This window comes from Oncorhynchus nerka, linkage group LG26 (genome assembly GCF_034236695.1).
Source record: "Oncorhynchus nerka isolate Pitt River linkage group LG26, Oner_Uvic_2.0, whole genome shotgun sequence".
In the NCBI taxonomy this organism is placed as follows: Eukaryota; Metazoa; Chordata; class Actinopteri; order Salmoniformes; family Salmonidae; genus Oncorhynchus; species Oncorhynchus nerka.
In genome coordinates, this window is record NC_088421.1 from 22,213,180 (window position 1) to 22,226,094 (window position 12,915).

The 12,915-nt window shown below is 44.4% G+C and overlaps 1 protein-coding gene across 1 annotated transcript in view; it reads left to right on the forward strand.

Annotated features, from left to right (window-relative positions):
- Window positions 1–12,696, forward strand: part of LOC115122488 (ras-related C3 botulinum toxin substrate 2) — a 44,362-nt gene extending 31,666 nt beyond the window's left edge. The window contains exons 5-6 of the mRNA XM_065010252.1: window positions 11,802–11,961; window positions 12,290–12,696. Of these exons, the coding sequence (XP_064866324.1) occupies window positions 11,802–11,961; window positions 12,290–12,420 (291 nt within the window). The 3' untranslated portion in view covers window positions 12,421–12,696. The remainder of the gene's footprint in view (window positions 1–11,801; window positions 11,962–12,289) is intronic.
- Window positions 12,697–12,915: the final 219 nt, after the last annotated feature.

The window sequence follows — 12,915 nt, forward strand, 5'->3', positions numbered from 1 at the left end:
TACAGTGTATAGGTACATATAGTATGCAATACACACATATTCTATTTGATCCGCCGACGGTGTTTTCCTCTGGGATAGCGGAGGACTTTGTTCTCATCATGTAGGTGTTGATTGGCGTTGATTGACACAGTGCCATTATAAAGGCTGCAGCATCCCCAAGAGCTGCAGTATACGTTATAGATTACTATACGGAGAGATTAACATGTCAATACTGTTGATCACTCCTAAAGCACCTGCTTACCTTTCTGTGAATATAGATATCATCTGTCAGTAATACAGAGGGGGTTGATGGAGAACAGAGCAGGATAACAGTAGTATTTTTTTAACCTTTATTTAACTAGGCAAGTCAGTTAAGAACAAATTCTTATTTTCAATGACGGCCTAGGAACAGTGGGTTAACTGTCTGTTCAGGGGCAGAACGACAGATTTGTACCTTGTCAGCTCGGGGGTTTGAACTTCCAACCTTCCGGTTACTAGTCCAACACTCTAACCACTAGGCTACCCTGCCGCCCCAATTAATCTATAAAATGCCTGTCAAGATTAAGATAATGAAGTGAGTCTAAACACAGAGAAATCAATCAATTTAAAAAGGATAGGCTACTCTGGTTTACCTGCTTTCAATAGAACATCCAAGTGTACCGTATAATAAAACAAACATATTGCAGATTCTGGCATTTACGGTACAGTAATAGGATATAATCCAATGGACAATATCCTAACTATGTCTGAGTAATGCTATTGTCAATAGTTGTTTTGTGTTCTGCTGCTTTCAGCTCTACCTATTGTTGCAGAGGCCATGGTTTAGTCGCTTCAATCAGACAGTCATAAATAAAATATTTCAAATCCAAGGACTAGAACACCACATCTATTCAGGTAGCACCTTGCATCCCATTGGATTCCAATGAACCTCACTCCATTTGGATAAGATATAGAGATCTGTTCATCCATAGAAATCATATTCATTCAGGTTTACGTCAGAGAGAAGTAATCATCTCTTCTTTAACGGCGCCGACTGAGATGGCCGCCTCGCTTCGCGTTCCTAGGAAACTATGCAGTTTTTTGTTTTTTTACGTGTTATTTCTTACATTAGTACCCCAGGTCATCTTAGGTTTCATTACATACAGTCGAGAAGAACTACTGAATATAAGATCAGCACCAACTCACCATCAGTACGACCAAGAATATGTTTTCCGCGACGCGGATCCGGTGTTCTGCCTTACAAACAGGACAACGGAATGGATCGCATGCAGCGACCCAAGGAAACGACTCCGAAAAAGAGGGAAACGAGGCGGTGTTCTGGTCAGACTCCGAAAAAGGGCACATCGCGCACCACTCCCCAGCATTCTTCTTGCCAATGTCCAGTCTCTTGACAACAAGGTTGACGAAATCCGAGCAAGGGTAGCATTCCAGAGGGACATCAGAGACTGCAACGTTCTCTGCTTCACAGAAACATGGCTTACTGGGAAGACGCTATCCGATGCGGTGCAGCCAACGGGTTTCTCCACGCATCGTGCCGACAGAAACAAACATCTTTCTGGTAAGAAGAGTGGCGGGGGCGTATGCCTCATGACTAACGAGACATGGTGTGATGAAGGAAACATACAGGAACTCAAATCCTTCTGTTCACCTGATTTAAAATTCCTCACAATCAAATGTAGACCGCATTATCTTCCAAGAGAATTCTCCTCGATTATAATCACAGCCGTATATATCCCCCAAGCAGACACATCGATGGCTCTGAACGAACTTTATTTAACTCTTTGCAAACTGGAAACCATTTATCCGGAGGCTGCATTCATTGTAGCTGGGGATTTTAACAAAGCTAATCTGAAAACAAGACTCCCTAAATTTTACCAGCATATCGATTGCGCAACCAGGGGTGGTAAAACCTTGGATCATTGTTACTCTAACTTCCGCGACGCATATAAGGCCCTGCCCCGCCCCCTTTCGGAAAAGCTGACCACGACTCCATTTTGCTGATCCCTGCCTACAGGCAGAAACTAAAACAAGAGGCTCCCACGCTGAGGTCTGTCCAACGCTGGTCAGACCAAGCTGACTCCACACTCCAAGACTGCTTCCATCACGTGGACTGGGACATGTTTCGTATTCGTCAGATGGAAATATTGACGAATACGCTGATTCGGTGTGCGAGTTCATTAGAACGTGCGTCGAAGATGTCGTTCCCATAGCAACGATAAAAACATTCCCAAACCAGAAACCGTGGATTGATGGCAGCATTCGCGTGAAACTGAAAGCGCGAACCACTGCTTTTAATCAGGGCAAGGTGTCTGGTAATATGTCCGAATATAAACAATGCAGCTATTCCCTCCGCAAGGCTATTAAACAAGCTAAGCGTCAGTACAGAGACAAAGTGGAATCTCAATTCAATGGCTCAGACACAAGAGGCATGTGGCAGGGTCTACAGTCAATCACGGACTACAAGAAGAAACCCAGCCCAGTCACGGACCAGGATGTCTTGCTCCCAGGCAGACTAAATAACTTTTTTGCCCACTTTGAGGACAATACAGTGCCACTGACACGGCCTGCAACGAAAACATGCGGTCTCTCCTTCACTGCAGCCGAGGTGAGTAAGACATTTAAACGTGTTAACCCTCGCAAGGCTGCAGGCCCAGACGGCATCCCCAGCCGCGCCCTCAGAGCATGCGCAGACCAGCTGTGTTTACGGACATATTCAATCAATCCCTATACCAGTCTGCTGTTCCCACATGCTTCAAGAGGGCCACCATTGTTCCTGTTCCCAAGAAAGCTAAGGTAACTGAGCTAAACGACTACCGCCCCGTAGCACTCACTTCCGTCATCATGAAGTGCTTTGAGAGACTAGTCAAAGGACCATATCACCTCCACCCTACCTGACACCCTAGACCCACTCCAATTTGCTTACCGCCCAAATAGGTCCACAGACGATGCAATCTCAACCACACTGCACACTGCCCTAACCCACCTGGACAAGAGGAATACCTATGTGAGAATGCTGTTCATCGACTACAGCTCGGCATTCAATACCATAGTACCCTCCAAGCTCGTCATCAAGCTCGAGACCCTGGGTCTCGACCCCGCCCTGTGCAACTGGGTACTGGACTTCCTGACGGGCCGCCCACAGGTGGTGAGGGTAGGCAACAACATCTCCTCCCCGCTGATCCTCAACACGGGGCCCCACAAGTGCGTTCTGAGCCCTCTCCTGTACTCCCTGTTCACCCACGACTGCGTGGCCATGCACGCCTCCAACTCAATCATCAAGTTTGCGGACGACACAACAGTGGTAGGCTTGATTACCAACAACGACGAGACGGCCTACAGGGAGGAGGTGAGGGCCCTCGGAGTGTGGTGTCAGGAAAATAACCTCACACTCAACGTCAACAAAACTAAGGAGATGATTGTGGACTTCAGGAAACAGCAGAGGGAACACCCCCTATCCACATCGATGGATCAGTAGTGGAGAGGGTAGCAAGTTTTAAGTTCCTCGGCATACACATCACAGACAAACTGAATTGGTCCACTCACACTGACAGCGTCGTGAAGAAGGCGCAGCAGCGCCTCTTCAACCTCAGGAGGCTGAAGAAATTTGGCTTGTCACCAAAAGCACTCACAAACTTCTACAGATGCACAATCGAGAGCATCCTGGCGGGCTGTATCACCGCCTGGTACGGCAACTGCTCCGCCCTCAACCGTAAGGCTCTCCAGAGGGTAGTGAGGTCTGCACAACGCATCACCGGGGGCAAACTACCTGCCCTCCAGGACACCTACACCACCCGATGTTACAGGAAGGCCATAAAGATCATCAAGGACATCAACCACCCGAACCACTGCCTGTTCACCCCGCTATCATCCAGAAGGCGAGGTCAGTACAGGTGCATCAAAGCTGGGACCGAGAGACTGAAAAACAGCTTCTATCTCAAGGCCATCAGACTGTTAAACAGCAATCACTAACATTGAGTGGCTGCTGCCAACACACTGTCATTGACACTGACCCAACTCCAGCCACTTTAATAATGGGAATTGATGGGAAATTATGTAAATATATCACTAGCCACTTTAAACAATGCTACCTTATATAATGTTACTTACCCTACACTATTCATCTCATATGCATATGTATATACTGTACTCTAGATCATCGACTGCATTCTTATGTCACTAGCCACTTTAACTATGCCACTTTGTTTACTTTGTCTACATACTCATCTCATATGTATATACTGTACTCGATACCATCTACTGTATGCTGCTCTGTACCATCACTCATTCATATATCCTTATGTACATATTCCTTATCCCCTTACACTGTGTATAAGACAGTAGTTTTGGAATTGTTAGTTAGATTACTTGTTGGTTATCACTGCATTGTCGGAACTAGAAGCACAAGCATTTCGCTACACTCGCATTAACATCTGCTAACCATGTGTATGTGACAAATAAAATTTGATTTGATTTGATGTCCCATGTGAACTTAACTCGCCTAATGCACGATGAGACCTCTACCTACTCCCCCAGGTAACTGTCAGGGTCTGTGTCTTTTCACTGCACGGGGCACACAGTTCACATGTCACCTTGGCAGCTCTCAGCTACTGCTGAACGAAGCTGTCCTTGAGCCCTCTATCGCTCTACTGCCGTTCTGATGGAAAGGAGAAAATAGTAATTGTCCCATCCTGTCTCTCCATCTCCATCTCTCCAGAAGTCATGGGTTTGAAACTGACACACTACTATAGAAATTGAATTCACATCAAAGAGCTATAATATCACCAAAAAAGCCTGCCAAACATTACTCTTTTCAAACACTTTTATTGTTGATTCTTCTCATACCATTGCCTCAGCAATAGGCTTTGTCAAGAAGTTCTGGGAAATGGTTAAAGACCTGGAGAATAAACCCTCCTCCTCACAGCTGCCCATGTCCCTTAATGTTGATGATGTGGTTGTTACTGACAAGAAGCACATGGCTGAGCCCTTTAATCACCACTTCATTAAGACAGGATTCCTATTTGACTCAGCCTTGCATCCTTGTCCATCCCACATTTCCTCATCTCCCACCCCTTCTTAATGCGACTATCCCCGATGCGTCTCCCTCTTTTTTCCCTGCCCCGCTACAAAGTTTCTCCCTGCAGGCGGTTACTGAGTCCGAGGTGCTAAAGGAGCTCCTTAAACTTGACAGAGTTAGATGGTTTAGACCCTTTCTTCTTTAAGGTTGCTGCCCCTATCATCCCCAAGCCTATCTCTGGCATTTTAAACCTGTCTCTCCTTTCTGGGGAGGTTCTCATTGCTTGGAAGGCTGCCATGGTTCGTCCTTAATTTAAAGGGGAAGATCAAGCTGATCCTAACCTTTATAGGCCTGTTTCTATTTTGCCCTGTTTATCAAAAGTGTTGGAAAAACTGGCTTTCTTGATGTCTATAGTATTCTCTCGGGTATGCAATCTGGTTTCCGCTCAGGTTAGGGATGTGTCATTGCAACCTTACAGGTCCTCAATGATTTCACCATTGCCCTTGATTCTAAGCAATATCGTTCTGCTATTTTTATTGACATGGCCAAAGCTTTTGATATGGAAGACCATTCCATTCTTGTGGGCCGGCTAAGGAGTATTATTGGTGTCTCTGAGGGGTCTTTGGGCTGGTTTGCTAACTACCTCTCTCAAAGAGTGCAGTGAATAAAGTCAGAAATGTTGCTATCTCAGCCACTGCCTGTCACCAAGAGAGTACCTCAAGGCTTGATCCTAGGCCCCACGCTCTTCTCAATTTACATCAACAACAAATCAAATTTTATTTGTCACATACACATGGTTAGCAGATGTTAATGCGAGTGTAGCGAAATGCTTGTGCTTCTAGTTCCGACAATGCAGTAATAACCAACGAGTAATCTAACTTAACAATTCCACAAATACTACCTTATACACACAAGTGTAAAGGGATAAAGAATATGCACATAAAGATACATGAATGAGTGATGGTACAGAACGGCATAGGCAAAATGCAGTAGATGGTATAGAGTACAGTATATACATATGAGATGAGTAATGTAGGGTATATAAACACAACGTAGCATAGTCTAAAGTGGCTAGTGATACATGTATTACATAAAGATGGCAAGATGCAGTAGATGATGTAGAGTACAGTATATACATATACATATGAGATGAGTAATGTAGGGTATGTAAACATTATATTAAGTGGCATTGTTTAAAGTGGCTAGTGATACATTTTTTACATCAATTTCCATCAATTCCATTATTAAAGTGGCTGGAGTTGAGTCAGTATGTTGGCAGCAGCCACTCAATGTTAGTGGTGGCTGTTTAACAGTCTGGCGGCCTTGAGATAGAAGCTATTTTTCAGTCTCTCGGTCCCTGCTTTGATGCACCTGTACTGACCTCGCCTTCTGGATGATAGTGGGGTGAACAGACAGTGGCTCAGGTGGTTGTTGTCCTTGATGATCTTTATGGCCTTCCTGTAACATCGGGTGGTGTAGGTATCCTGGAGGGAAGGTAGTTTGCCCCCGGTGATGCGTTTTGCAGACCTCACTACCCTCTGGAGAGCCTTACGGTTGTCGGCGGAGCAGTTGCCGTACCAGGCGGTGATACAGCCCGACAGGATGCTCTCGATTGTGCATCTTTAGAAGTTTGTGAGTGCTTTTGGTGACAAGCCGAATTTCTTCAGCCTCCTGAGGTTGAAGAACGCTGTCTGTGTGGGTGGACCAATTCAGTTTGTCCGTGATGTGTACGCCGAGGAACTTGAAACTTACTACCCTCTCCACTACTGTCCCGTCTATGTGGATAGGGGGGTGCTCCCTCTGCTGTTTCCTGAAGTCCACAATCATCTTCTTTGTTTTGTTGACGTTGAGTGTGAGGTTATTTTCCTGACACCACACACCGAGGGCCCTCACCTCCTCCCTGTAGGCCGTCTCGTCGTTGTTGGTAATCAAGCCTACCACTGTAGTGTCGTCCGCAAACTAGATGATTGAGTTGGAGGCGTGCATGGCCACACAGTCGTGGGTGAACAGGGAGTACAGGAGAGGGCTCAGAACGCACCCTTGTGGGGCCCCAGTGTTGAGGATCAGCGGGGTGGAGATGTTGTTACCTACCCTCACCACCTGGGGGCGGCCCGTCAGGAAGTCCAGTACCCAGTTGCACAGGGCGGGGTCGAGACCCAAGGTCTCGAGCTTGATGATGAGTTTGGAGGGTACTATGGTGTTAAATGCTGAGCTGTAGTCGATGAACAGCATTCTCACATAGGTATTCCTCTTGTCCAGATGGGTTAGGGCAGTGTGCAGTGTGGTTGCGATTGCGTTGTCTGTGGACCTATTGGGGCGGTAAGCATATTGGAGTGGGTCTAGAGTGTCAGGTAGTGTGGAGGTGATATGGTCCTTGACTAGTCTCTCAAAGCACTTCATGATGACGGAAGTGAGTGCTACGGAGCGGTAGTCGTTTAGCTCAGTTACCTTAGCTTTCTTGGGAACGGGAGCAATGGTGGCCCTCTTGAAGCATGTTGGAACAGCAGACTGGGATAAGGATTGATTGAATATGTCTGTAAACACACCAGCCAGCTGGTCTGCGCATGCTCTGAGGACGCAGCTGGGGATGCCGTCTGGGCCTGCAGCCTTGCGAGGGTTAACACGTTTAAATGTTTTACTCACCTCGGCTGCAGTGAAGGAGAGTCTACATGTTTTAGTAGCGGGCTGTGTCAGTGGCACTGTCTTGTCCTCAAAGTGAGCAAAAAAGTTATTTAGTCTGTCTGGGAGCAAGACATCCTGGTCTGCGACGGGGCTGGTTTTCTTTTTGTAATCCATGATTGACTGTAGACCCTGCCACATACCTCTTGTGTCTGAGCCGTTGAATTGCAACTAGACTTTGTCTCTATACTGACACTTAGCTTGTTTGATTGCTTTGCGGAGGGAATAACTACACTGTTTGTATTCGGTCGTGTTTCCAGTCACCTTGCCCTGGTTAAAAGCAGTGGTTTGCGTTTTCAGTTTCGCGCGAATGCTGCCATCAATCCACGGTTTCTGGTTTGGGAATGTTTTAATCGTTGCTGTGGGTATAACATTGCACTTTCTAATGAACTCGCTCACCGAATCATTGTATTCGTCAATGTTGTTGTTGGATGCAATGCGGAACATATCCCAATCCACGCGATCGAAGCAGTCTTGAAGCGTGGAATCAGATTGGTCGGACCAGCGTTGAACAGACCTGAGAGCGGGAGCTTCCTGTTTTAGTTTCTGTCTATAGGCTGGAAGCAACAAAATGGAGTCGTGGTCAGATTTTCCGAAAGGAGGGCGGGTAGGGACTTATATGCGTTGCGGAAGTTAGAATAACAATGATCCAGGGTTTTACCAGCCCTGGTAGCACAATCGATATGCTGATAGAATTTAGGGAGTCTTGTTTTCAGATTAGCCTTGTTGCTAGATTATAGAAACATAATTTATTGATTGGCAGGTAAGGGTGCTCTCGAGCGGCTAGGTGTTCTTTACCATTCGGCCATCAGATTTGCCACCAATGCTTCTTATAGGACACATCACTGCACTCTATACTCCTCTGTAAACTGGTCATCTCTGTATACCCATCTCAATACCCATTGGTTGATGCTTATTTATAAAACCCTCTTAGGCCTCATACCTACTACAACCATCATCCTCCACATACAGCACCCGTTCTGCCATTCACATTCTGTTAAAGGTAACCAAAGCACATACATCCCTGGATCGCTCCTATTTTTAGTTTGCTACAGCTAGCGACTGGAACGAGCTGCAACAAACACTGAAACTGGACAGTTTTATCTCAATCTCTTCATTCAAAGACTCGATCATGGACACTCTTACTGACAGTTGTGGCTGCTTTTCATGATGTATTGTTGTCTCTACCTTCTTGCCCTTTGTGCTGTTGTTTGTGCCCAATAATGTTTGTACCATGTTTTGTGCTGCTACCATTTTGTGTTGCTACCATGTTGTTGTTATGTTGTGTTGCTGTTATGCTGTGTTGTCATGTGTTGCTGCCTTGCTATGTTGCTATGTTGTTGTCTTAAGTCTCTCTTTATGTAGTGTTGTGTTGCCTCTAATGTTTTGATGTGTGTTTTGTCCTATATTTATATTGTATTTATTTTAATTTTTAATCCCAGGCCCCCGTCCCCGCAGGAGGCCTTTTGCCTTTTGGTAAGCTGTCATTGTAAATAAGAATTTGTTCTTAACTGACTTTCCTAGTTCAATAAAGGTTAAATAAAATAAATACAATTTTAAAAATGACAGCTAAGTGTCTGACTCCTCTGACTTCACTGTCAACCATTTGAATTGAGCTGATTAGTTTGGGAACTGTCAGTGTTGGAGAGGACAGCATTATATCAAGAGCAGTGGAGGCCAAAAGACAATGAAATCTGCTTTACTTAATATGACATTGTCAAAACAACCCTAATATGGTCCATAGTGGTCTGAAGGCAGGTCTGGTAGGTCGCTGGAAAGTATTAATGTGTCATTTATTCTACTACATAGATTTCAAGTGCTCAAACTAAGGAGGGGAAAGAAAAATGCTCTTGCTATTGGCAATTATTGAAAAGACCAGTGTTAATCCATTCCAATTTGTGCCGTTTCGAATCGCACCGCTTTCCCAAATGACTTTACTCAGCCCTTTAATTTATGATTAGCTTCAAACAATAGCAATCTCGCTTCTCCAGCCCTTATGCAAATGTTTGCCACTTTTCACATTTCAAGAATAAACCTCTTTAGTTGTTTTTCCTCCTCTCTCCATCTTTCTCAGTCTGTTTTTTCATGGCATGTTCCCAATGAGTCTCCATGGTAACATTGACCACGTATGCAAATGGAGCCTTAGTAGATTACCAGGCTTTCAGGTGACATTAGGATCTATTTGGAAGGTAGGATGTTGCTCACACTAACCCACCCATGTCACTCTGGTATTTGCCTGTCAAAAGGAGATTCAATTGACCCGTGTTATCTCTGATTATTGCCACGGTCCACCTCCTACTGCTATCACTGTTTTGGATCAGCAGGAGATCAAGAATCAATTAGCCATCGCTAAATGGTTGGAGCTTGAATTTCTCTCCAAGCTTCTCAAGACAAGTGTTGTGGTTTATGTCTTCCATTATCATAACACTGTATTGGCCAACTCATATCTTAACCTAGCAGAACCTAATTCCCTCACTCAGTTTCAGAGAGATACTCGTAAACTAAAGGTGCCATTTTCGAAAACACAGAATTGCTACACCACCAAATTAATGTGTTTCCATTTAATCCAGTCAGCCTCTATGGACGTTAGGGATGATTTAACTCATGGCACCATCGCCTTTCTTAGTAGGAAGCTGGGAAGTTTTATTTGTTAAAGTGACATCTCTTACCTGTCCTGGTATATAGAGAAGCATCCTTTCATCTCTCTTCCACAGAGTCTGTAGGGTCAGGGCAGAGGTAACCCCTTAGTGAAAGCCTTTTATTGTAAAGCTGCTCTTCTCCAATGAGTCCTCCTAAAGAGCTAAGACTCTGTGAGATCTACCCCAGTCCTTTGTGTGGCATTCAAGGTTTGATGGCAGGAAGGCCAAAGAGTGCAGAGGAGTGGGTATTTGTCCCCATAGACGATGACTAAATAATGGCTACCCTGCAATGAAAGAGAGACAGACACGAGAGGCAGAAAAACCTTGGTACCAATGGCAATGGTACCGAGAATGCAATTGTACTGAGAATTCTTGATGCATTTTTCACAGAATTTAGTGTGTGTGTGTTTTCTCTGTGAAATACCTGAAATGTGTGTGTGTGTGTGCATACAGTATGTGCGTGCTTCACTGTCACTGTTCTCATTACTATACATTCATGCTCTATAAAAAGGAAACATTTTCAACCTTGACATTCCCTCCACTCTGCTGTAACAGCTAATGATGGCTTGCAGGATCCTATATTGTATTAGAGACGCCAATAATTACTGACGTATAAACATACGTAGAGCTGTTAACCAGGTGTTAAGCAGAGAAGCTGATGAAAGGCCTCCAAATGAACAGAGGCACACTAAAATAAGTGAAGGTGACTCACTAACGTCATTCATAAGAATTCATTTCCTATTCTGCAAAAGCATACACTGCTCTCTTGTTTCTATCAGTCACTCAATGCGGAAGAATGAACTTCCTTTTTCATTGAGTGACTGATAGAAACAAGAGAGCAGCCATTTTATTTGAATAGTGTGTAATAATAATGACGGTAATGATAGTAGTAATAATAATAATAGTAATAGACAGAGTATCCTAGATTTTATGTGTGAGGAGCTATACCAGGAATCAACCTCTGCATTAACTGGCTACTCCATAATACAGTAGTAGAACCAGAGGGTAAGAGACGAAGCGAGAGGCTTGACTCTGCCCCTAAATCTGTCCACAAAATCTGTCCACAAGTAGGGATTTTTATAATGAATGTCGAATTTCGTCAACTAAAAAATGTCATTCTAATTTGTTACGGGAGCCTTATTTGATCTAATAGACATTTTGTCATGTTTAGGTTGTTACGAATGTTCTGAAATAAGTGGACACGTGGCATTCCTGCAACTTTGAGAAAAAATATTTTATTTTATGTGTATGTGCCCTCTCATTGGTTAGAATGTTCCCGTCTGACCCCGTCTCCTCCTGTCTACAGTCCGCTTTGCGGACATTTATTCTCATTATTAAAGCAGTCAGTCCAGTATCTTGTCAGAATATAGATCATCTTTGGTAGAATTAACGATGAGCTGTATCACAGAAAAGGAAGTGAAAAGTAATTCAGTATCTTTTGCTGCGGCCATGTTGACCTACTCTGTGGTGTGTGTGTTTGCTCCCACTAGTGGTACCCTGAGGTACGACACCACTGCCCCTCCACACCCATCATCCTCGTGGGCACCAAGCTGGATCTGAGGGACGAGAAGGAAACCATTGAGAAGCTGAAGGAGAAGAAGCTAGCACCCATCACCTACCCACAAGGCTTAGCACTAGCCAAAGAGATAGGTATGTAGGTCTCTGAAATCCTGAATTAGTGATCGTGCATCAGAGATCTGATTGGTATACAGTGGTCACATATACAGTGGTCACTCTGGGTTTGTGATTGGATATGACTGAATCAGCGATTGATTGATTATCTGTCATTTTAATGATTGTCGTTCACAGAGCTGTACAGTATAATGGAACACTTTGTATTCTGCTCTTAGTCCTTATACTGCATAGTTGTTGAGATTTCATGTCGCCCAAGCCATCGCCCGCCAGCCGTGCATTATGCCAGATAAACAGTCTATCCTCTTCATGTCCCTCATACATCTTTTGTGTGTTTTCTGGGTAGACTCTGTGAAGTACCTGGAATGCTCTGCCCTGACCCAGCGGGGGCTGAAGACGGTCTTTGACGAGGCCATCCGAGCGGTGCTGTGCCCCCAGCCCACCAAGGTGAAGAAACGACCCTGTCTACTCATCTGATCTTAGACCTGTGGATAGACCAAGAGAGAAGGGCTCAGGAATCACACAACAGCAAATGTTGATTTTAGTTAAATACAAAGTTTGGCAGTTTTACAAAGTGGTCTAATGTTCAGATGAGTCAACATATGTAGTGTTGAGTCTTGCCATCTGTAGTGTATATCCAGCTATAATTACAGTATATAGTGTATGCCTCAATCCCAAATGAATGGAAGATAGTTGGACCGTCGGATTGTATCATTACAGATGGTGCCTACCTTTCCCACTGGTTGGGGATTGAGGCATATAGCTGGATCTACGATTCTTCTCAATGTTAGACCACTGTTCAGGTCTGAAAACAACCATCAGACTTTCTGGAGCATCAATATAAATGTCCTTAATATTTTCAAGACAAATCCTGATGTCACATGGATAAGTGTTTTAGAATCATATATTGGTATTTGGTTTTGGTTTCTGACTCATTTTCTTATACACTTCTTCTATATGGTTTGTTAATGC